The sequence below is a fragment of the Leptodactylus fuscus genome, chromosome 1 (assembly GCF_031893055.1).
Source record: "Leptodactylus fuscus isolate aLepFus1 chromosome 1, aLepFus1.hap2, whole genome shotgun sequence".
Classification (NCBI taxonomy): domain Eukaryota; kingdom Metazoa; phylum Chordata; class Amphibia; order Anura; family Leptodactylidae; genus Leptodactylus; species Leptodactylus fuscus.
Window position 1 is genome coordinate 280265037 of NC_134265.1, and position 26751 is coordinate 280291787.

The 26751-nt window shown below is 43.3% G+C and overlaps 1 protein-coding gene across 2 annotated transcripts in view; it reads right to left on the bottom strand.

The window, feature by feature from the left end:
- Window positions 1-26751, bottom strand: part of ZNF827 (zinc finger protein 827) — a 116876-nt gene that overhangs the window by 25023 nt on the left and 65102 nt on the right. For both annotated transcript variants that reach the window (XM_075287977.1, XM_075287978.1), the window contains exons 6-8: window positions 11125-11358; window positions 10477-10531; window positions 10112-10209 (exon numbers count right to left, since the gene is read on the bottom strand). In XM_075287977.1, the coding sequence (XP_075144078.1) occupies window positions 10112-10209; window positions 10477-10531; window positions 11125-11358 (387 nt within the window). The remainder of the gene's footprint in view (window positions 1-10111; window positions 10210-10476; window positions 10532-11124; window positions 11359-26751) is intronic.

Genomic DNA, 26751 nt, shown 5'->3' on the forward strand with positions numbered 1-26751 from the left:
TTTGCACGTTGCTGTTTTTTTTGTGTTTTTTTTTTTTGCTGAATAGTCTTATAAGAACAACTACTTGAAATGATGTTCAGTAAGTAAATTATTGTATACAGTAAGTGCATTGTGTTATTTGTAATACAAAAACACAAATGGCTTTCAATCCATTTAGAATATTTATGCATTTTCTGTATATATTAGCACTAAAGCGCTTGTTCCATTAGCGCAATCCACTTCCCATATCATAAAAGGTGGTCCCTATTTCTGAATTACGCTATTAACCAGAGTGGATGGTTGGAGAAGAGGAAGCTCTTTAGAAGAACAAACTGTGCACCAGGCTACTAAGTACAAAACTATTGTGCGCAACCAACACACGGAACATGGGGATTCACGCACTGCGTCTGAGCCTTTCATTGTAGATACAAGTTAGGAAGATTTCCTACATACACCTCTGAAAATTGCATATACTATGTGGCACATACTGATACAGTACATTCCAGGTTTACCCATATGTGAGAGCTCTCTGTGATACATTGGTGAAATACAATTTTAGTTTTGACACGCACAAGAGAGAATGTACTTCATTTGCCTGAGGTATTCTCCTGCTATGTTTAGCGATCTGCTTTACAGCATAGGTAGCCATAGTCTACAGCAGAGGTCTATGGGAACGTTTTCTAGATGTGTTCTGTGTATGGAGGGGTGTAGTTAAGCTGTGACGTCATCTATTGCCAGTAATGGATGCAAAGATGAATGCTATGTGTTATAATTAGAGATGAGCGAACAGTGTTCTATCGAACTCATGTTCGATCGGATATTAGGCTGTTCGGCATGTTCGAATCGAATCGAACACCGCGTGGTAAAGTGCGCCATTACTCGATTCCCCTCCCACCTTCCCTGGCGCCTTTTTTGCTCCAATAACAGCACAGGGTAGGTGGGACAGGAACTACGACACCGGTGACGTTGAAAAAAGTAGGCAAAACCCATTGGCTGCCGAAAACATGTGACCTCTAATTTAAAAGAACAGCGACGCCCAGCTTCGCGTCATTCTGAGCTTGCAATTCACCGAGGACGGAGGTTTCCGTCCAGCTAGCTAGGGCTTAGATTCTGGGTAGGCAGGGACAGGCTAGGATAGGAAGGAGAAGACAACCAACAGCTCTTATAAGAGCTAAATTCCAGGGAGAAGCTTGTCAGTGTAACGTGGCACTGACGGGCTCAATCGCCGCAACCCAGCTTTCCCAGGATCCTGAATGGAATACACTGTCAGTGTATTCCCGTATACCCGATATATACCCCGATACCCGTTCCAACGGTGTGCCCCCCCACCTTCACCCCAGAAATACCCTGCAAGTCCCCTAGCAATAGAATTGGGGCTATATACACCCACAATTTTTACTACTGGTATACAGTGCCATTGTCTGACTGGGAATTCAAAGAATATATTGGGAATACAAATACCCTCATTTCTTGCTACTGCCATATAGTGCCAGTGTCTGACTGGGAATTCAAAGAATATATTGGGGTTACGTGCACCCACAATTTTTACTACTGGTATACAGTGCCATTGTCTGACTGGGAATTCAAAGAATATATTGGGAATACAAATACCCTCATTTCTTGCTACTGCCATATAGTGCCAGTGTCTGACTGGGAATTCAAAGAATATATTGGGGTTACGTGCACCCACAATTTTTACTACTGGTATACAGTGCCATTGTCTGACTGGGAATTCAAAGAATATATTGGGGTTATAAATACCCTCATTTCTTGCTACTGCCATATAGTGCCAGTTTCTGACTGGGAATTCAAAGAATATATTGGGGTTACGTGCACCCACAATTTTTACTACTGGTATACAGTGCCAATTTCTAACTAGGAATTCAAAATGCGCAAGGCTCCCGGAAAGGGACGTGGACGAGGCCGTGGGCGAGGTCGGGGGAATGGTTCTGGGGAGCAAGGTAGCAGTGAAGCCACAGGGCGTCCCGTGCCTACTCCTGTGGGGCAGCAAGCATTGCGCCACTCCACAGTGCCAGGGTTGCTTGCCACATTAACTAAACTGCAGGGTACAAACCTTAGTAGGCCCGAGAACCAGGAACAGGTCTTGCAATGGCTGTCAGAGAACGCTTACAGCACATTGTCCAGCAGCCAGTCAGACTCTGCCTCCTCTCCTCCTATTACCCAACAGTCTTGTCTTCCTTCCTCCCAAAATTCCGAAGCTTTACAGAACAATAACCCAAACTGTCCCTGCTCCCCAGAGCTGTTCTCCGCTCCTTTCATTGTCCCTCAACCTGACTCTCCACGTCACGATTCCACGAACCTAACAGAGGAGCATCTGTGTCCAGATGCTCAAACACTAGAGTCTCCTCCATCTCCGTTCGATTTGGTGGTGGATGACCAGCAACCCACCCTCATCGACGATGATGTGACGCAGTTGCCGTCAGGGCATCCAGTTGACCGGCGCATTGTGCGGGAGGAGGAGATGAGACAGGAGTTGGAAGAGGAAGTGGTGGATGATGAGGACACTGACCCGACCTGGACAGGGGGGATGTCAAGCGGGGAAAGTAGTGTGGATGTTGAGGCAGGTGCAGCACCAAAAAGGGTAGCTAGAGGCAGAGGCAGAGGTCAGCAGCTTAGGCGAAGCCAGGCCACACCCGGAATCTCCCAAGATGTTCCAGTTCGTACCCAGCCCCGAAAAACTCCCACCTCGAGGGCACGTTTCTCGAAGGTGTGGAGTTTTTTCAAGGAATGCGCCGAGGACAGATATAGTGTTGTCTGCACAATTTGCCTCTCGAAATTGATTAGGGGCTCTGAGAAGAGCAACCTGTCCACCACTTCAATGCGCCGTCATTTGGAATCCAAGCACTGGAATCAGTGGCAGGCAGCAACGGCAGGACAAAGGCCGCCTGCCGTTCACGCCACTGCCACTGCCTCTGCCACTGCCTCTGCCACTGCCACTGCTGACTGTGCTGGCGATGCACTCCAGAGGACGAGCCAGGACACCACTTCATCTGCCTCCGCCACTTTGTTGACTTCTACCTCATCCTCCCCTGGTCCTGTCTTATCTCCTTCTCCTGCACCATCAAAGGCACCATCAGGCGTTTCTTTACAACAACCCACCATCTCTCAGACATTGGAGCGGCGGCAGAAATACACTGCTAACCACCCACACGCGCAAGCCTTGAACGCCAACATCGCTAAACTGCTGGCCCAGGAGATGTTGGCGTTCCGGCTTGTTGAAACTCCCGCCTTCCTGGACCTGATGGCAACTGCGGCACCTCGCTATGCCGTCCCTAGCCGTCACTACTTCTCCCGGTGTGCCGTCCCCGCCTTGCACCAGCACGTGTCACTCAACATCAGGCGGGCCCTTAGTTCCGCGCTTTGCACAAAGGTCCACTTGACCACCGACGCGTGGACAAGTGCATGCGGACAGGGACGCTACATTTCACTGACGGCACACTGGGTGAATGTAGTTGAGGCTGGGACTGCTTCCCAAACTGGCCCGGTGTACCTCGTCTCCCCGCCTAACATTCCTGGCAGGGACACGAGAAGAACACCCCCCTCCTCCTCCTCCTCTACCGCCTCCTCCTCCGCCACCGCCTCCTCCTCCGCCACCGCCTCCTCCTCCGCTGTTAGATTGACCCCAGCTACGAGTTGGAAACGTTGCAGCACTGGCGTTGGTAGACGTCAGCAGGCTGTGCTGAAGCTGATCAGCTTGGGGGACAGACAGCACACTGCCTCCGAGGTGAGGGATGCCCTCCTCGATGAGACGGCAATATGGTTTGAGCCGCTGCACCTGGGCCCAGGCATGGTCGTTTGTGATAACGGCCGGAACCTGGTAGCAGCTCTGGAGCTTGCCGGACTCCAACATGTTCCATGCCTGGCCCACGTCTTCAACCTAGTGGTGCAACGTTTCCTAAAGAGCTACCCCAATGTTCCAGAGCTACTGGTGAAAGTGCGGCGCATGTGCGCCCACTTTCGCAAGTCGACAGTAGCCGCTGCTAGCTTAAAATCTCTCCAGCAACGCCTGCATGTGCCACAACACCGGCTTTTGTGCGACGTCCCCACACGCTGGAACTCAACGTTTCAGATGTTGAATAGAGTGGTTGAGCAGCAGAGACCTTTGATGGAATACCAGCTACAAAACCCTAGGGTGCCACAAAGTCAGCTGCCTCAGTTTCACATCCATGAGTGGCCATGGATGAGAGACCTTTGTGACATCCTACGGGTCTTTGAGGAGTCCACAAGGAGGGTGAGCTCTGAGGATGCGATGGTGAGCCTTACAATCCCGCTCTTGTGTGTTCTGAGAGAATCCCTGATTGACATCAGGGATAACTCAGATCACACAGAGGAGTTAGGGATAGCATCCGATCCGTCACAGCTGGAGAGTAGGTCCACACATCTGTCCGCTTCACTGCGTTTAATGGAGGAGGAGGAGGAGGAGGAGGAGGAAGAAGAGTTGTCCGATGATGTGATGGTGATACAGGAGGCTTCCGGGCAACTTCGAATCGTCCCATTGTTGCAGCGCGGATGGGTAGACATGGAGGATGAGGAGGAAATGGAGATTGAACTTTCCGGTGGGGCCAGAGGAGTCATGCCAACTAACACTGTGGCAGACATGGCTGAGTTCATGTTGGGGTGCTTTACAACCGACAAGCGTATTGTCAAAATCATGGAGGACAATCAGTACTGGATCTTTGCTATCCTTGACCCCCGGTATAAAAACAACATCTCGTCTTTTATTCCGGTAGAGGGGAGGGCCAATCGCATCAATGCTTGCCACAGGCAATTGGTGCAGAATATGATGGAGATGTTTCCAGCATGTGACGTTGGCGGCAGGGAGGGCAGTTCCTCCAGTAGGCAACCAAGTTCTCACCGGTCCACACAAACGAGGGGCACACTGTCTAAGGTCTGGGACACCTTGATGGCACCCCCTCGCCAAAGTGCCGCCACGGAGGGTCCTAGTGTCACCAGGCGTGAGAAGTATAGGCGCATGTTGCGGGAATACCTTTCCGACCACAGCCCTGTCCTCTCCGACCCCTCTGCGCCCTACACGTATTGGGTGTCGAAGTTGGACCTGTGGCTTGAACTTGCCCTATATGCCTTGGAGGTGCTGTCCTGTCCTGCCGCCAGCGTCCTATCTGAGAGGGTGTTCAGTGCAGCCGGTGGCATCATCACTGACAAGCGCACCCGTCTGTCAGCTGAGAGTGCCGACCGGCTCACTTTGATAAAAATGAACCACCACTGGGTAGAGCCGTCATTTTTGTGCCCACCTGTGTAAAGCACCCCAACATGAAACTCCATGTCTGTACTCAACCTCTCCAATTCCTCCGCATCCTCATACTCATCCACCATAAGCGTTGCACAATTCTGCTAATACTAGGCTCCCTCCACCCTGATTTCCCCCAACTCTGCTGGTTAGAGGCTCCCTCCACCCTGAGTTCCACCAACTCTGCTGGTTAGAGGCTCCCTCCACCATGAATTTGCCCAAACTGGGCTGTTTAGAGGCTCCCTCCACCATGAATTTGCCCAAACTGGGCTGTTTAGAGGCTCCCTCCACCATGAATTGGTCCAAACTGGGTTTTTTAGAGGCTCCCTCCACCATGAATTGGTCCAAACTGGGCTGGTTAGAGGCTCCCTCCACCATGAATTTGCCCAAACTGGGCTGTTTAGAGGCTCCCTCCACCATGAATTGGTCCAAACTGGGCTGGTTAGAGGCTCCCTCCACCATGAATTGGTCCAAACTGGGCTGGTTAGAGGCTCCCTCCACCATTAATTGGTCCAAACTGGGCTGGTTAGAGGCTCCCTCCACCATGAATTGGTCCAAACTGGGTTTTTTAGAGGCTCCCTCCACCATGAATTTGCCCAAACTGGGCTGTTTAGAGGCTCCCTCCACCATGAATTGGTCCAAACTGGGCTGGTTAGAGGCTCCCTCCACCATGAATTGGTCCAAACTGGGCTGGTTAGAGGCTCCCTCCACCATTAATTGGTCCAAACTGGGCTGGTTAGAGGCTCCCTCCACCATGAATTGGTCCAAACTGGGTTTTTTAGAGGCTCCCTCCACCATGAATTTGCCCAAACTGGGCTGTTTAGAGGCTCCCTCCACCATGAATTGGTCCAAACTGGGCTGGTTAGAGGCTCCCTCCACCATTAATTGGTCCAAACTGGGCTGGTTAGAGGCTCCCTCCACCATGAATTGGTCCAAACTGGGCTGGTTAGAGGCTCCCTCCACCATGAATTTGCCCAAACTGGGCTGTTTAGAGGCTCCCTCCACCATTAATTGGTCCAAACTGGGCTGGTTAGAGGCTCCCTCCACCATGAATTTGCCCAAACTGGGCTGTTTAGAGGCTCCCTCCACCATGAATTGGTCCAAACTGGGTTTTTTAGAGGCTCCCTCCACCATGAATTGGTCCAAACTGGGCTGGTTAGAGGCTCCCTCCACCATGAATTTCCCAAAACTTGGCTGTTTAGAGGCTCCCTCCACCATGAATTGGTCCAAACTGGGCTGGTTAGAGGCTCCCTCCACCATTAATTGGTCCAAACTGGGCTGGTTAGAGGCTCCCTCCACCATGAATTGGTCCAAACTGGGTTTTTTAGAGGCTCCCTCCACCATGAATTTGCCCAAACTGGGCTGTTTAGAGGCTCCCTCCACCATGAATTGGTCCAAACTGGGCTGGTTAGAGGCTCCCTCCACCATTAATTGGTCCAAACTGGGCTGGTTAGAGGCTCCCTCCACCATTAATTGGTCCAAACTGGGCTGGTTAGAGGCTCCCTCCACCATGAATTTGCCCAAACTGGGCTGGTTAGAGGCTCCCTCCACCATGAATTGGTCCAAACTGGGTTTTTTAGAGGCTCCCTCCACCATGAATTTGCCCAAACTGGGCTGGTTAGAGGCTCCCTCCACCATGAATTGGTCCAAACTGGGGTTTTTAGAGGCTCCCTCCACCATGAATTTGCCCAAACTGGGGTGTTTAGAGGCTCCCTCCACCATGAATTTGCCCAAACTCTGCTGGTTAGAGGCTCAATCCACCCTGATTTTCAAAACAAATGTTGGTGCCAACCTCAACTTACTACAAGGGCCAAATTCACTGCTGGTGACAAGCTCTCCTCACTGCAAGTGCCAAATACACATGTTTCAAGGTGTTTTCCTACTGTCAGAGAGGTGGTATTGAGTGTGTAAAGTGTGTAGTTGTTAGGCTGTGATGTTGGGGTAATAGAGGGTCTTTGGTGTGTTAGATGCCCCCAGACATGCTTCCCCTGCTGTCCCAGTGTCATTCCAGAGGTGTTGGCATCATTTCCTGGGGTGTCATAGTGGACTTGGTGACCCTCCAGACACGGATTTGGGTTTCCCCCTTAACGAGTATCTGTTCCCCATAGACTATAATGGGGTTCGAAACCCGTTCGAACACACGAACATTGAGCGGCTGTTCGAATCGAATTTCGAACCTCGAACATTTTAGTGTTCGCTCATCTCTAGTTATAATCTATAAGCTATTTTATACTTTAATCCTGTCTGTCATATAAATTAAGTGACTCTAGCAAAGAATATCCCTACAGAATTGGCATGCATTAGTCTACTATTAGGCTTAGTACTCAGAGTGAAAATTACAAAATATAATTGTTTTAGAAATTGAAAATGGAAAAAAAAATCTTAAAAATTAAAATAAATATTTATCAAATAAACATAGTTAAAAAAAAATTCCCTGACACATTCCCTTTAAATGGTTGCGGACAATCCCTACCCAGGTGCCGTATTAGGGATCTCTTTGTGTTCTCCCTCTACTTTATGAGCTGCAAAAAACCAGTCAGACTACAGAGGGCTCAACACACCAATGTATATGTGGTTTTAATAGTTTAATTTTGTTATTTTATCATAAGTTTCCAATTTTATTCATTATATAAGATCGTAATAAAAGGAGTAGACCTAACCATATTAAAAAGTAATCAAAATCACTTCAGACATGATTTATAAAGTATATTTCCTTATCCCCAGTAAAATTATGATGGGCCTTTCTAATTACTCAAGATTTTTTCTCTATTAATATTCCTCCAGAAACGACCAAACCTGCTTTAATTTTGGCCTTTGCATTCCAGATGACACATCCGTACTTAAGAGAATTGATAATGAGCATCACTTTGCTCATTACAGATATTATTCCCACTTGTTTCTTGACCTCAACACTGCATGTGACACGGATGGCGATTTGATTTTATGTGGACATCTGTGGTCTTCATATAACCTCAGTTACGGGTCAGGCTCCCATAATTGGTTATGCCTGCTCCTCACAAAAGACATTCTTTCAAGCTATATATTATTTGCTGCTGTCAAGATCCAATAGAAAGGTCTAATTTGGCCTGTATTTCATAAATTCGAGGAACTTTTCATTAACGTCTTTGGTTGTGAGACATAAATATGTATTGATGTCTGAGGTTTCTACTGCTGCAATCGTTCCTGTTAAAAGTCATATACTAGTAAGCATTAAGTACAGTAATAGAAAGGTTAGTCTTTTACAGGGGTGAGTTTAAGTTGCATTTCATCCAAAGTTGCATTTCATCCAATCATTTTCTGTTCCCCCATTATTTCTAAAAGGGGGTTTCCATTGTGTAATGTTTTAAAGTGAGTGTAAATTTAGGTCTGTCGCTGCTTCACGTGACCTCCCCTCTGGCTTGCCAATTCACACAGTGTACTGCAGTAAATCGGAAGACAGGACACTCAATACATTCCTATGAGAGCCTAAATCTGACTCCAAAAGGAATGCATTGAGAGCCCTGACTATCAGTTCACGGAAATAAACCTTCTGAATCAGTAAGTGAAAACAGAGGTCACATAGGGCCAGTGACAGATCCTAGATCTACACAATAAAGTAAACCCTCAGATATCTTTTATGTTTTTATATATACATCATAAAATTAAAACCATGTTTTAGAAAATTGGAGAAGAAAACTAATGTGAGGAGTTGTTCCTTAAATATAAAATGCACTTTCCTAACTTGCCACCTTCAGTGTATAGAATAAAAGGTGATGTGTCTACCACCTCCTCCAAGCAGATTTAACTGATACCAACGCATTAAAGAGCGTATTACAGTGATAACCAACATACCTGTAGACCTTGCAGTCTTATCCTATAGGGACAGATGGTGCACTGGAGGCGGGCTTTTAGCCCAGCTCTTTCTGCTGCTGTGAGATGGGTGACGCCAATTCTCACTGCATAGGGCGGTACAGGCAGGCAATGGTAGTAGTAGTAAGAGCAGTGCACCAGAGAGGGGAATGCCTGCCCCCAGTGCACTAGCTGCCACATTTACATATGGCTTCAAAATTATTTTTCTCCAAATCTACAAGTGACATACTTAACAGAGGTATGTTGTTTACCATTGTAATGTGCTCTGTAATATGTGGGCTATGGACTAATTTGTCCCCTGGACTGGGCAAACAAGTGTGTGTTCAATGGGAAGGGCAATGTAAGGGGCAGCAGGCAATCAACACAATAAGTGATTGGGTAAGTACTCATGATGCTGCATCTCGGCATTCATTCACCTTTACACATACTCGATGTTCAGAACAGGGAAGAAAGAGGATATTCAATGCAAATACAGGAAGCACATCATTTTTACTTTCTTGTAACAGACAGCAAGTCTAGGTAAAGTAACAGTATTAACAGTGGACTAGACTAAACAAGATGCTGGTATTAAGCCATTCACTGACCTATACCATGAGAGGCTGGCATAAATTCTTTCACTTCAGTGGTCTCCATTGATGAGATATTGCTATTTTTGTCAACATGCAAATTAGCTCTTTGGAGCAGTAAGGATGTCGCCGTTGCTCCAAAAAGGTAAGGGTCAACGCTCTTGTTGTTCTAAAGAGCTCATTTACATATTGACGAAAATAATATTCTGGTAACGGAGGCACTGATTCATATACGGAAAACACTGTTTCATTCAGGCGTTCCTATCTGCAGGGCTGGGATGATATATAGGGTTCAGGTGACAAAGTCTTTTTAAAGTTGACTAGCCCCTTTTGACAGTGATATTATGATGTGCGGTGTCAGTAGTATCTCATGATCTTATAGAAAACGTAAGAGGTAATCATGGGAATATTTATAAAGGAATATATATTTCAAATCTAGTTACTATACCTGGCAATGAAGGTCTTCCTTGAGGAGAAGGTTCGTTTTTGGGGAGATCTTTTGAGGTGAAGGGTGATTGTCTAAATTTCTCTTCTGTAAAAAATGGGCTAAAAGTAAAGAAGATTATGAGTACACAAACAACTTATGTCTTTCTTATTGTATAATATTCTACAGTAAATTCAGATCATTTAATTGCTGTATTTTTAGTTATGCAACAAAAAAAATATCTGTAAATGTCAACTCAATTCTCTAAAGTCAGTCTTGGGTTATATTCCTAATACAAATGACTATTCTGTAAAACAATGATTGTATTTTATTGCACTTTATTAATTTTAATACATACAAGATATTCCATGAAAAAATGAAAGAAATACCTGGTTGTTCTAATAATATTTGACTTGCTATGATTGTTTTCTTTGCTGACTTTCTCTGTAAAATAAAACAGAATGAGAGTTAGAATTTGTGAGCTACTTCTGTGGCTTCTACAAACCCAGTGCCATATGTTCCTTGGAAGGAGACTATGTACTGCTAACCCATGCACAATAATGCTCTACATTATTCACGTATCTTTATGTAAAGTGCTATGTTAGTGCTACTTTAACTATCTAAAAAACTCTATAAATAGAAACTCTGCAGATCTCTAAAGATGGAATTTGTAGTAGCCATGAATTGGTGAAAGGGGGTCTCAGGAAGACATAGGTGCATAGTGCTCTCCTTTGTGTCTGCAGAGACTTGGCATTACTGTTATTCTTATTTCCTATGTGTTGTGTTGCCCACAACAGAGTAACTATTGTTCCTGTTTTTATATTTTGTTTTGTTCTGATGTTTTTGATTGATCTATGTAGATACCTTACTTTAACATTCACTGTCAGAAGGGCAATGCTACGGACAAATGTACAAAAGGACATCATGCGGCAAAGAGATAAATTGTAATGTGGCTTGCTGCCAAATGTCATCAAATTCTTTATATCTGGATTTCTGGAATTTGACATTAAAAACACCACTATAAATTGGTATATTACCTGACAATTTGAAGAGAAGTTCTGAAGCCATCTTCACAGAGATGTCTTGGCTGAACAGGTTTCCCTCGGGAATAACTCTGCACTCCGGCATCTTCTGCAAGTGCTCGTTTTTTTCTTGCCTTAATAAAGTGCTGTAACCAATGTTTTGTCTGGGGGAGACGGAAGAGTCAGGGATGTCAACCTCCATGGGTTCTTCTTTAATCTTCACAGTCTGCGCATCCTTACAACTTTCAGCTACACAGGGATGCAGAAAGAAATTCAATTACAAACTGTACCTTAGTGGAAAAAAAACACAGTCTGAATCAGGTCTGATCTCAGCGGCTATATTGTGTAAAAGACTCAATATAGAAAAGGCAGCTAAAAACATGAAATGTGAAACATTTCAAGGCAGAATTGTTGTTTACGATCTTGGTAAATTGAGATTAGGCCAAAATGTGCACACTTACCCACATCAACCCAACTGGAATATCCAGGTAAAGTCATTTTATTGTCTCAATGCAAAATGCTACCACATACACTTATATCTTTCATAAACTTTCATAAAATTTGTTTAATGCATAACAAATAAATAGTCTATGACTATGGGTATGTACTGTCTATTTATTTATATTTATATATGATTATTTTGCTCTGATATGTTTATATTTATGTAATTGGTGCATTTCCCTTGGATATTTGTTTGGTATCACCTGGGGGTTTCCCTCTGCTCATTTAACCAGTGAGAAGATTCAGTATATTCTGCTACTATGTGGTAGATTGTCTTTTGTTGTCTCCCTTTGTATTTTGTAGTGTTTATTTATGAATTAATAAATATTTTCTATTTTTTAAGTATTTTTTGTTTTTTTTTGTCTCAAGTTTTTTTGGTTTGAGAAGATGGAAAGCTGTCAGAGCGGGTCCGGCTGTGAGCGGCGGTGAGCGCTTTATGCTCTCCGCCGCGAAAACGTTTTTTTAAAAACGGACACAGAGGACTGATTTTCCGACTCTGTGTCCGATTTTAAAAAACAGGTTTTGCGGCGGAGAGCATAAAACGGTCACCACCGCTCACAGCCGGACCCGCTCTGACAGCTTTCCATCTTCTGACAGAAAGCTGAGAACGGAGACCCGAACGCTAGTGTGAACCTAGTGTAACATTGTCAACATGTAACAGGCTACAAATTCAGGTCAGGAATAAACCAACAGGTATTGGGGTCAACTGTTCCTTTACTACCCTATACAACTCTTACAATTTAGTTTCTGGTGCGCCAGAGGTTTTCTTGTGACCTATATTCAAAGATGAAGAAAGGCAGGCATGTTTATCAGACATTACAAAGTTTCTTTAAGGAAATTTGACCTATTTCAGTTTATGTTTCATTAAGTTAACTTGTACATAGACAGGTAAAGATAACCACTAAACATATACCCTATTAGGGCAAATGGACATCATAGAGAGGGTTCTTAATGGGTGGATGTGACTCATCTTTGTATAATATGGATAGCTATTCATCCAAATGGCTGCGGTGTATACCTACATGTCCTATGCACAAATGCCTGGCAGACTGCTGAATTCAGTGCACTATCGGCTTTCCCGATCTGTGCCCGGTGTAAAGCGCTATCGTTCCCGGTACCGTAGCGCTTTAGTGTCAGAAGGGCGTTTCTGACACTTAGCCAGGGACGCCCTTCTGCCCAGCAGCGCCTATCGCGCTGTACTGTGGAGCGGGGAGGAACTCCCCCTCCTGCTCCTGATAATACTCGTCTATGGACAAGCTGTGTGAGCAGAGGGAGGGGGCGTTCCTCTCCGCTCCACAGTACAGCGCGACAGGCGATGCTGGGCAGCAGGGCATCCCTGGCTAAGTGTCAGAAACGCCCTTCTGACTGTAAAGCCCTACGGTACTGGGACCAATAGCGCTTTACACCAGGCACAGATCGGGAAAGCCTACAGTGCGCTGAATTCAGCGCACTGTCAGCTTTCCAGCAGTATATAAAACTGCATGTGCCCGATCTGATGAAAGGTCCTCTTTAATAACACAAAGTGTCACTGAAAAACTTTACAAAATTGTTTTTCCTCTCCGTTACAGTAATTTTTATTTTGTATGGTGTCGTCGGGGGTGGGGCTATAAACTTTAATAACGGCGTTTTATTAGCGTATTATTATTATTATTTTATTATTATTTTATTTACATTTTTTTAAAAACTTTATTATATTTTTATTATTATTTTTTTTTTGTATTGGAGGCTGATTTCCCCTGCAACTGAGGCTGGTACATTTAGCCTCAGTTGCAGGAAGAATACAGCCTCCTGCACGCTGTATACACAATATACAGAGCTGACCTGGGTCCTGTAGGACCCAGTAGCTCTTGCAAGACGCTGCTCCCGGCAGATCACGTGACCGCCGGGTCAGAGGGCGGCCGCATCATGGTGGCGCCCACAGCGATGGAGATGGCAGGGAAGGGAATAAACCTTCCCTGCCATCTCTCTGGGAGCTCCGGCTGAAGTTACAGCCGGCTCCCAGCTTCAGCAGCTGCACGATCTCTGTGCAGCTGCTGTGATCTGACTGGACGTATAGGTACATCCTGTCAGAAATAGGCAACCACTATCCGGACGTATATACTCTATGGGTGGTCCAGAAGTGGCTAAGAAAGGCTACTCTTTCCCTACCTTTAGAAGTCTTCTCCACCCTGCTGTTCGGTATATACGGTATTCCCGGTTTCTTCATTATGGTAATGAGTTTTCTCGCAGCACTGGGGGTGGTCCCCAATGTTGCGAGAAAACTATCCAACGCCACCTTCTTCTTGTTCTCCACCTCTTCTCTCCTGTTTGGCCACAGGAAAATGGCCGACTGAGCATGTCCGTTGGCCATTTTCCTGTGGCCAAAAGAGAGAGAAGAGGTGGAGGTAGAGAACAAGAAGAAGGTGGAGCTGGAGAGTTTTCTTAAAACTCATTACCATAATGAAGAAACTGGGAATATATACCAAACAGGGCACTGGTAAGACTTCTAAAGGTAGGGGAAGAATAGCCTTTCTTAAGGCTATTCCAACAAGGGTTTAGCTAAAAAACGGATTCTAATGATAGAATCCCTTTAAACTGTCAGTGTTTGTTTTTGTTAACTTTGCTGCTGCAGTAAAAGAACAATTTTCCTTAATCAGTGAAAACTGGAGAACTCCAGAGATAAATTTCTTTTTGTCTACATAACCATAAACTAGTATAATGGGCACAAATGGTGACAAAGCAGAGATTTGTTGAAAGTTCATTTAATATGTGCACATTCTCTAGAAGACACAGCTTATATAAACCAAGATCTAAACGGCTTTTAAAGTAGACTTTTTTTTTTTTTTAAGTCCAGGCCTGGTGCAGAAGCGTTAAGCAGGGTTGTTAGGGTCAGCCATAATGTACCTAGTATAGCTAGTCTTGCTCTTTTGTCAGCTGTACAGGAAATAACTTGAAAGCTGACCTCTGTTCCATTTAAGATGGCAATTCTATTTCTTTTCACCTCTGCAGAGGCCAAAGTGATATGTGGAGATCTCCAAATCATACAACTAGTCTATATTGTGTCACTTAAAACGTGTCTCTGACAACAATGAAAGATACATAGGACAGGTGCAGATTTGCGGATATGGGGCAAATGTTGATCCCAGATTTTTGTGAAAGTATAGCTGGATGTCGACCATAGTTGGATAGTCTTGTAGGGTAAATGAATGATTATATATCAGAGGAACAATGATGAACCCTAACATTGCAACATACATGTATTATTGATATAGTCCCTATGTAAGTTTCTTGAAGAATAAGCTATGCACCAGCTTTTTTTTTTTAAACACAGCCAGATCCTTGAATTTACCTTTCGTGTACTGCACATATAATAAATAGTAGGCTGAAAAAAATATAAATCCACCAAACTGGAAAAAAATATATAAATAAAGAATCCTGATCCCATACTGGCAACTGCAAACTTCCTTGGATCAGTATTTTCAAGGAAAAAGTATTATGTGAGAACATGTTCCTATTTTACAGATTGTAAAGCAACACTTAAGGTCCACAGATTTCATAGGACTAATTTATGCATTAAGAAACGGGGAGGGGGTTATATCTCTCCCTCCCATAGAGATGAATTGGGTCAATGGGAACAACTTAGCACAGCTGAGCTGCAATATTTCCCTAGATTTCTATTAAATTTAGCAACTAATGGCAGGAGTACAGCTGCACACCTACTACTGTAGCTCAGTAATTCATGACATATACAGTAAAATACTGGATAATGCCCTGTGGCTGTAAGTACAAAACATAAGAACACCTTGTTGGTTTGGCACCATATACTCGGTATCCCATTCCTCACTGTGAACTGGGTATCTGATAGAACAATGGATGCCACGTGCTTTTCAGGATATTATGTCCCCTAAAATGTATAACCTTGTATTAATTAACTGCTAATTTGTTGTTACATTTTATCCAGATCCCCCCTAAGAGTAAGGCTAGGTTCACATCTGCGTTGGAGAAGACATCTGCTTAAAATCGACGGAAAGAAGTCCTGCATGGAGAACCTTTCTCTCCACCGGTTTCAATATAAAACCAGCAGAAATTTGGCTTAAACTCGGCAGACGCCATTATAGTCTATGGGGTCCATGAGTTTCCACTGGTAACCACTTTCAAGTGGACAGGGTCTCAGTCTTTTGGGTCTCTACGTGGACCCATATTATGGAGACCTGAATGCTAGTGTGAACCTAGCGTAAGACATAGCACTACATTAGCCAAAAATAAACGACAGTGACGTGCTGAGCGGGGACATTGTCTATTGATTAGGGGACTCTAGTCATCCATGTAATACATGGACTGCTGTGTAATAATTAGAGATGAGCGAGTAGTTTTCGATCGAATACCTCCCCGCCATAGGTATGCGTGTAAGCGGCCGAACACCATGGGGTTAAGCGCATCAAATATTCAATGCGTTTAACCCCTTGGTGTTCGGCCGCTTACACGCATACCTATGGCGGGGAGGTATTCGATCAAATACTACTCGCTTATCTCTAATAATAATACATTTCCCATGCAACAGGTGTAGTTCCAAACATTGCAGGGTACCTATTTATGATGTTTTAAGCTGGATTTACATGGTGCAGACTTTGGAAAAATGTGGGGTAACATCAGCATTAGAGTCAGGGATTCTATATGGATTTCACCTACCATAGTGAAGCACTTGGCACCTGTAGATTCTTTCGTTCCTGATCTAGAACATATATAGCATGTTTGGTTTTATAAGTATATTTCAGTTGGAAGAAACATTCACCTTGTTTACATGGGAAGTCTCTGTCCAAGATGTTATCACATAGGCTTTGCTTATTATAATTTCTATGAAGCGATTTGGTCTTGTAACCTATGAACATATAATTTAAGCCTTCTTCACTGGATGTTTTCTTCGTGTCACCCCCTATTCAACGGTATAATCGATGCCTAGCGGTATAGGTAAATGTGCTTATCTATTTTCATGGATAAACATTAATTTGCGGCAGACAGCATTCACATAATACTGTACTTCTCTACTCACTAATTAAATAAAATGCAAGCTACTAAACAAATACTTTCATCTGAAAAATAAAAAAGCTCCTGATAACAAAAGAGCCTCAGCATGTGGATTCCGGCTCCTCATAAGCAGCCAACGCTATAATTTTCTCTTCTTGTTACAGTGACAGTGTAATCAGTGCTTTGCCATAGACAAGAAGAGATACGGTGCGACAAAGGCTTGCATCTAAACACACACATATATACACTCCTGTGGTGACTCTCTGACAGCGAGAAAGTGACCTACATTTCGCATGATGCTAAGCAATAGGCTAAAAGGTAAGTTACAATAAGATCAGCCTGGCTGCAGTTAAAGGGATTGTCTCATGGAGACAACCTCATTTCAAATGTGCCCATCTGCTTTGACCCCACTATATAGGCTAGAACAGAGAACCGCTCTGCATCAGTGTCCTGTACTGCTGGACTTAACCCCTTCCCAATATCTGCCGTGCGAATGTTGGCTCCCTAAACATGTTTTACACAACAGAGATCCAGTGGCAGCGTATGTATGTGATTGAAGACAACAGAAGGGAAATTAAAGGGATTCTATCATTGGGAAAACTCATTTTTAACTAAGCATATATTTGCATAGCTTTTAGAAAGGCTATTCCACACATATATTCTGTTTGTTAATCCTCCCGCCATTTTTGAATTAGCTCGCTTTTATTGATATGCTAATTAGCCAGCAACGAGCACTGAAAGTTCAGTGAGCACTGTGTGCTGTGTGTATAGCACAGGCTGCTGCTGCTGACTTATCAGCCTCCCTGCTCTCACCTCCCCCTGTGTACTAGTACGGTGGATGTCGGGAAGGGGGTTAAGGACAGTAAAGTGACAGGGTCTGGTCTACAGGACTAGCACATAGCAGTTATGCCAATATTTAAAGAGGTCCTGTCATGTCCTCATAGGTGTGCAGTATCATGTACCGCTAGAAAGCCAACAGTGCACTGAATTCAGAACACGGTTTGCATTCTGGTATGATCCCTGGTGCTGGGGATCCCCACTGTCAGAAAGACCGGCCTTATGGTCCAGCGTCATCGTTGGGCAGTGAGGAACGGCCCCACTGGCTGTACTCTTCCATAGCCTTGTATTGTTGAGGAGGGGGGAAGGCCTTCCTTACAGCCCAATGATGATGCTGAGCTGTAAGGCCCACCCTTTTGACAGTGGGGAGATAATGATGCCAAAATTAACAGCACTGATATCTCCAGGTCTGATGCTCATAATAGGAAAGCCAGCAGTGTACACTGTTGGCTTTTTAGCGGTACATAAAACCACACATGTTTGAGGAGGTGAAAGGTCTTCTTTAAAAAAAGATTTGTCACCAAGTACAAAATACTAAATTCCAGATGTGCCTCTCATCGATTCATTTTTAAAGCATCCAGCCCCATCTGTTACATTTAGAGGATAAGAAAGTATCTACACAAGTATAGGTGGGAGGTTCTAAACTGTAAGCCCAGAAAGACTTAAAGAGGACCTTTCATCAGATCGGGCACATGCAGTTTTAAATACTGCTGGAAAGCTGACAGTGCGCTGAATTCAGCGCACTATCGGCTTTCCCGATCTGTGCCCGGTGTAAAGCGCTATCGGTCCCGGTACCGTAGGGCTTTACAGTCAGAAGGGCGTTTCTGACACTTAGCCAGGGACGCCCTTCTGTCCAGCAGCGCCTATCGCGCTATAGAGTGTGAGCGGGGAGGAACTCCCCCCTCCCGCTCCTGATAATACTCGTCTATGGACGAGCTGTGTGAGCAGAGGGAGGGGGGAAAACGCCCTTCTGAAACTAAAGCGCTACAGTCCCGGGACCGATAGCGCTTTACACCGGGCACAGATCGGGAAAGCCGATAGTGCGCTGAATTCAGCGCACTGTCAGCTTTCCAGCAGTATATAAAACTGCATGTGCCTGATCTGATGAAAGGTCCTCTTTAAAAAGAAATTCCTCAAATGTAAAGTTTTATTGGTGAATTCACTATAAAAAAAAGTTAAACTAATTAAAATAAATTTTTAAATTTGAATGTATTAATTGTGTGTGAATATGTTTTTAAAAACACTTGTTTGTCAACTTTATAGATCCATTTTTAAAATACTATGCTTCAACAAGCTACAACTTATAATTCACCCAATACAATGACTGCACCTGCAGATCAGGCGGTTTTGGCAACAAGAGATATGTGCCTATTCTAAGTCGTACAATAACCTTTTAGTTTTTAAAATAGACAACCAATCTGCATTGCTGGGGCTCCTGACAGTCAGACTTCCAGAGACACGGTGGCAAAGATATTTAAGGGTCACTAAATCACAAGCTGCTCAAATATTAGTGTACTTCTAATTATAGCAAGATTATGGAGCCACAAATATCCCTAAGTGCCCCATATCAATGGAACAGTGGTGTGCATGCTTGGCAAGTGCACAATTCATTTCTATAGAACTTTTGGGAGAGCAGCCCCATAAATGTGAATGGAGCGGTGGTTGAGGATTTGCACCGCTGTTCCATTCACACAGGGCATATGGAAACACCCTGTTTGGTACCAGTAGTTAGAGCCCCAGCGATCAGACATTTATCCTCTATCCTATGGACAGGAAATAGATATCATTAGTGGGAAAATCAGTTTCAATTGCAGAACATGATTCAACAAGTGACATGAAGCGGCCAATATCGTGCCTATCCTGCCAAAATGAATGCTGTGAATGTCAGATGCTGTAGTTAAATCTTGCAAGAAGGAGGATAAGAATGTAGCCCAGTAGAAGAAAAGAATAACATGAAGCCATTATGCTTTGTTCCAGAGGTGAACGCTGCACTAGTAAAATGCCGAATTGCTGCCAGACAATTGGATAAAGGAATTTGCTTTATACGTCTTTAAATAGAAAGCTGAGCATCAGTTCAGGATGACAATTCTTTCTATGATCAGTAGCTCACATACAAGCCAGGTCTGGCTCTAAAGTATATACAGTAATTCTTCAACTTGATGGTCATACCCAAGACAATGCCAATGCTAATAAAATACACCAATGGTAAAATAATCTCTATGCAAACCCTACAAAAAAAAACAAGAAAAAAACCTTGCAACACTTGATACTCTCCTCTTTACTGATACTGTTGTGTCCTGTATCTCAATACTAAAGGTCAAAGACTTGAATGCTCCAGAATGTAACAAATGCCAGACTAGGAGGAAGCTTCATGCTGCAGAAACCAACACCCAAACATCTGCAAGTAGGCCAAACCTTGTCAATGAGCTCTATCAGATGATTGGAGGCCATGGAGATCTCTATCTTTGTCAAATGTCTAAAGATAACCTTTTACAAGTGTAGGTTAAGTTTCCTTAAAGTAAATGTGTTACCTTGTAAATGCATTCCTACCTTGTATGTGGGCAGCATGGTTTCAAGGAGAAGCTGATGCAAAGTTTTATGGGTTAAGATTCAGTCTAACTTGTATTTTACTCATTTAACCCATTGCTTTTTTATGCTTAGGATTTCCATGGATGCTTCTATCCAGTGACTGGCAGCCATCTCTGTATGTACAGTTATAAAGTCTGTCAATTGCACAGAACTGCCCACTGGACTCCTAAGCCCAGAAAGAACAATGGGTTTAATGCTATACGCTTATGCTTCAGTGCACTAGTACTGGCCACAGTAGTCTCTTAATATGGGTGAGTTCACTCACCGAGGATACTTCTCTTCATATACAAACACTAACGGGGTCACGTCAGGTTAAGTGATTGGCGGTTTGACCTTTCAATTTACACAGTGGCTGGATCTCATGGACTTGCATAGGGAAAACTATATTATATACTATATTCCTCTAGGCTCTGATCAAACTTGCATCATGGTGTCCAGTTATAACAAAAACCAAAACACATAGCTGGGTCTATCAAACAACATACATGACCTTACATTTTGGTCACATTGGACTCTACAAAGCTGTCTATTATTTTAACAAGGAAAAAAAAACAAACACAGGCCATGTGATGTCATATTCATGGGTCACAGGGCCTGTTTGCAGCTCCGTCCCATTCAAGTTGCTACACTAATGTTTGGAACAGTGGTTAGTGTTATGTGAAGAGGCTGGTAGTCAGGGGGTCCAGATGTCGGAATCTCGCTAATGGCCTAAATTACTTCTTTTTACATAGTTGAACATGCAGTATAAAAAGATCTTTATTCTAAGGAGTACTGAGCATGCAGCATGCACTGTCGGCTTGGCCCAAACCTGACGTGGCTTAGCAGACAGTTGCATGCGTGGGAAAATAGTGACCTGGACAGCTGATCTGCATGAAGGCGGCGTAATGCAACGGCTCAGGAGACGGTATTCGGCGGGATATGGCGATGCCGTGCTTGGAGCACAGGTGGAGCGTCCCTTATGCCCCCTTAGCTTCATTAACACACATGAAGAAAATTATTTATTTAAAAAATGTCGGCGAGCAGGACAAAAACAGAGGTAGGACTAGAATAGCCTTTGAAAAGGCTACTCCTACGTGTGTTCAGTGAAAAATCAATTTCCCAAATGATAGACTCCATTTAAAACCATTTTTAAAACTTTTTTCACTTTGGGATTTGAACTTTTTTCAACTTGAGCATAAATAACACACTACAATTTGTCTGTACTGCAGTATATTATACCTCTCTGTTTTACACACTGACTAGCAACCTGTTAGGCTATGCCAAAGACATGGTCTAACAGGCATCCTTAGCTGGCAGATTCAGAGTTCACCATTAAGCCTCTGGTTGCTCTTTTCCAAAGAAGCCACTATGTTTTCTAATCCTCAGGGAACGTTCACACTTGCACCCCTGTGCGCTCTGTGTCATGCCGCCGGGTTTCCATCCTAAACCCCGATGAAACTGGACAGGGGACGACTTCCTGGAGGTCAATTTTAAAACCCATTCATTTGAATGACACAGAGCTCACAGGGGTGCAAGTGTGAACACCCCTTAACAATCAATAAACAAATGGAGTTATTATTTCATATGAAAATAATTGTAATTCATATGTAATTATTGTAAATTCATAATAAATAAAGTTTGTCAACATTTTAAAAAAAACAACCCAGATATATAAAACTCGAAGGATCCCTCCATTTTTAAAGATACACACACTACATATACAAATAAAAGCATAGCCAGTAGTAGCTCACCTCTTAGTTCACACGTGAAAAAAGCCTAGCTGATTTTGTCACTGATTTTTCAGCGTCGCTTTTTTTGGAAACTGTTTTTTGCATTGGACGCTGTTTTTGACGCTTTTTCAGTCACTGTTTTTTTGAAGCTTTTTTTTTTTTGCATTACAAAAAGTACATGATAAAAAAAGCTAGCGGTTTCAGTCGCTGTTTTTGCCAAAACAGCTGCAAAAATAAGCGACCAAAAACCACTAGCGGTTTTTTTCAGTGCCCCATAGACTCCTATTCATTTTTTCAGGCGTTAAACGCCTGAAGAAAGGTCATGTTGCTTCTTTTTCTGCTAGCAAAAAAAGCTAGCAATAAAAAAAGCTAGCAGAAAAAAAAAGCTAGCAATTCACATAGGGCTACATGTTATGGAGGCTGATTTGGCCGCGAAATCAGCTGTCAAAATCAGTGTCCATGTCCCCGTGTGAACTAACAACCATTAAATCTCTAGCTGAAAAGCCCCCAGGATACCTCACTAATATAGCCAGGAGTTCTCAGTATATATTCAGTATTTTGCTTAGTCCAACCAAAGTATTGAAGCCCTGGTGTTACTCTACATGGGGTGAAATGCCAAGCAGATTCCGATACAACATTATCTCTAAAGTGACCATAATATAAATAGCAATAAGAAAGCTAAAATAGCTATACTTAGTAGATAGAAATTTGTATGATCTGACCCCCAGGGAGAGGACCCTTACCGCCTCAACATGCATTTTACGTTGTCTTTCTACTAATCCTGACCAGCGCCGTTAAATATAGCGCAGTCCAATACAGATGTAAACACTGCAACTAAACTGTAAGATTTTGGCGGCCTGCATCCACCACAAGTTGTAGCTTATGCATTTATTGCATAGGAGTTATGTATTGCAACCAACTGAAAAAAAAAAATGCCTCTTAAACTCCTGTTAGTGTGGCCTATATACAGACCAAGTTGTATCATTTAAAGGGGTTGTCGGGATAACCTGAAATCCCTCCCCTCCCACTTTCTAAATAACATTGATTATCAAAAATAAATAGTTACCCGTAGTTACACATTTTCTGATTATCCGGTGATGATCCGTTTCCCCATTTCCAGAAATGGATCATCACCACTACTACCCCCTCCAATCCACTCCACTCATATGTACCATCCATGGCTTCTTCTGGCGAGATGGCTCCTCCTGCTGTCTGTGCAGTGCGCACTCTTCTACACTGTGCGCGCCACCGCCTGTAATTCACCTCTACTGCGTTTCCTCACATGTGCAGTAGAGGTTTCCCATTGCTACTGAGAAGAAGTACGGGAGCAGTACAGGAGGAGCCTTCTCAATGGAAGAAGCATGGAGGGGTAAGTGTATACTATGGGTCATGGGTTGGGATGAGTAGGTAGGGAAGGGCGATATAGTTAGAGAGACAGGGAGTGGGGAGAGGAAGGAGGAGGGTAGAGAGGAAGGAGGGGAAGAAAAATGAGAAGGTTAGTGAGGAAGTTAGATAGCAGGAGGCTGAGCATGTAAACAAAAGCAGAGATACCAGCAGCCCCCAGAGACACCCAGAAATGTCTAAAACACGGATATAGCTATATGGGTGCATTTATTAACCCATTAGAAGCACTAACAGACATTTTTTTATAAAACTTTTTTTGCCTAATTCTTTGGCCTAATGATCAGTCAACAACTCTGAGAAACAGTAGTACCTAGAACAAATATTTTTGCAATTTTTTACAGTAAATGGTTAAAGAGGAGCTTTCATGTCCACGGTCAAAAGCAGTTTTATATACCGCTAGAAAGCTGACAGTGCACTGAATTCAGTGCAGTGTTGGCTTTCTTGTTATATGCACTGGGGTAAGAGATATCGGTGCAGTTTACCGGTTTCTCTTCACTGTCAGAAGGGTGTTTCTGACAGTCTAGTTGGGCTGTGAGGAATGTCCCCCCTCCTGACAGTACTCGTCCACAGACTAGTACTAGAGGAGCATTCCTTACCGCTCAGCGTCATTACCAGGCAGTAAGGAACGCCCCCTCTGACAGTACAGAGCTATGGACAGTACTGTCAGGAGGGACATACCTCACAGCCCGGATAGACTGTCAGAAACACCCTTCTGCCAGTGAAGAGATACCGGTAACTGCACGTTTTTTTCTTGCCCTGGGGCACATAATGGGAAAGCCGACAGCGCTGAATTCAGCACAGTCGGCTTTCTAGTGGTGTATAAAACCATGTGTGCCCAAGGACATGAAAGGTCCTCTTTAAGCTATGAGGAGTGTTACTCCTGATACAGGCTACAAGTAAGAGCCAGTACAAGATAGTAATAATACATTCTCTTAAATTATGCTATAACGTTAAGAAGCAAATCCACTTACATTTTAATTTGGTATTATTAGATGTAATAGAGAAGTAATAATGTACTATGGATGGATGGATGGATAGAACCTTGTATTAAAGGGATTCTATCATTAAAATCAAATTTTTTGTTGATCACACATAGGAATAGCCTTAAGAAAGGCTATTGTTCTCCTACCTTTAGATATCTTCTCTGCGCCGCCGTTCAGTAGAAATCCCGGTTTTTGTCTGTATGCAAATGAGTTCTTTCGCAGCACTGGGGGCAGTCCCCAGCGTTCAAACAGCACTGAGGGCGTCCCCAATGCTGCGAGAGAAATCTCCAGCGCCGCCTCCATCTTCTTCAGGAATGGCCTCTCTGCGCATCTTCTTCCGGAGCTGGGTTAAAACTTCTAGACCTCGGGCAGAGCTGACTGTGCATACCCATAGGCCACAAGAAAATGGCTGCTTACACAGATGAAAACCGGAATTTCTACCGAACGGCGGCGCGGAGAAGACATCTAAAGGTAGGAGAAAAATAGCCTTTCTTAAGGCTATTCCTACGTGTGAACGACAAAAAATGTGATTTTAATGATAGAATCCCTTTAAAGGCTGGAAAGTCAGTTCTACGGTAATATTATATATGGCAAAAGGTTAAAAAAAAAAGTGAGATCTAAAAGACCTTATACAAGGTAGGCATTACAGTTTAGCAAGTTAAAAAAAATTGACTCCAACTAGCAGAGATATAATGCAAATCCACAGCCCCTTAAGAGACATTTGTGCCTATAACACATCCAATGAACAATTATTTCACACTAATCTTAAAATATTTAGGATTAAAAAAGGCCTCAAGTGTCAAAAACCACTGCTGACCTGGATTTTAAATTTAGGACACTGGAATCTTCTGCATGTTCTGCACATTTGCTGTTTACTAAGGACCTCAGAGATATGACGTGAAACCCATCCATTCTGTGATGTTAAATCATTGTGATGAACAGTAAAATGGTGACGGGTTATATAAAGGATGAGAAGATTCATAGCCAAGTGAAGCAAGAGTCTCCCTTTGCAGTGAAAAATTCAGGATATTATTTGTCTAGGTTTACTTCAGAGCCATACTTAAAAAGACTTTGAAGGAATGAGAAGGCTAGGATGGAACAAACCACAGACTGCATAGCCCATCACGGCCTATGGAAATTTTGTGCAGTCTTATTCCAGTGACATGTGCATTCTTAATCTTCCGTTCTGTGATGGTTATAAATAACTCTTTTCTACATTTGACCAGTGATTGTTTTTCCATTATGGAAATCCGTTCTTCAAAGGATCTTCATATTATAATACTGTGACTTCTACAAGGAGAGGAGGGACACTATAAGATGTTGACATAGTCATCTGACATAAATGTGTATTAGTACAAGTACATAGATGTGTTTGGTGTGTAGCTGGGTAAATAGCCATAGAACTACTTTTAAGAATGTATATATTTTAGAGCCAGGGGAAATACAAGAGCTTGGCTTAAGGGGAACAATAATGACCACAAGACTCTACTGGCTGTGAGTAACTTGCCAAATATTACAGAGGTGATGTTTTGGTCTACTGTCAAGAATCAGGGTCATGTTGGAGATGCAGTGAAAAACAATTTCTGTTTGGCTCGCCTGCAGTTCAAAGACCAGCAATACTACAACTAATCACCTATGTGGGTTGAATGGGTAACCTTCACCGTAAGTAGACAACTAGTAGACTTGGTTTTACTGGATAGATCTTAAGTAGATGACAACACCTTAAGGGCTAAGGCCGCATGCAGCAAAAAAGCTAAAATATCTGTGGCAAAACACCACTCAAAATCATGCAGAGCCTTAACAGCTTTCATCCTTTGCATTGCCATGATTGAAATGTGGTGGAAAAGCCCACAGCAATAACTAACAAGTAAACTAACCCCCCCAGCGCATGCCACTTTGTGCTTTTTTTTTTTTTTTTCCTTTTAACCATGGCTATGGATGTGTTAGACCAACTTCTATTGATAAGGTGCAAATTTGTTATTTGGCAAAATCAGGTTTACAAGTATTAACAACAAGTGTATCTGTTATATCACCAACAAAAGTCCATCAAATTTCAAAGAAACATAAAAAAAGTCCAAAGAGCATCAGATTTTCCACAGAACCAGGTTCTGGTCAGTGTCTATTGACAGTTTCGGCACAATGAGGAATCACTGCGGTCACTTTTTTGTTTCTATTATCAAGATGACTGATACAACCTTCCCTCATCTTCCCCTAAAACCAAATACCGGTACTTACTTTATTTATTTTGCATTTTTACATAAAGGCCAACATATTCAGCAGCGCTTTATAGTTACTGTCATCACTAAGGGTCAGTGCACATGGAGCTCTTTGGTGAGGATTTTGACGCTGAATCCGCTTCAAAATCAGCCTCCAAAAAAGCCTCACAATAGAACTCCCAATAAAACTGTATATCAAATATGCACCATTTTGGTGTAATGCTTTACGCCTCATTTTAACCCCTTCCATCTCTGCACCAGGCTAGTACAGAACTGCAATATAGCAGGCACAGAAGCAAAGTTGGAGATATCTCTGATTCCAGCACCTTAACCTCTTACGATTGATCATAGCACCTAAGTGACCCCTTCTCGGACACTTCTTGGGGTGTCTATCATAGT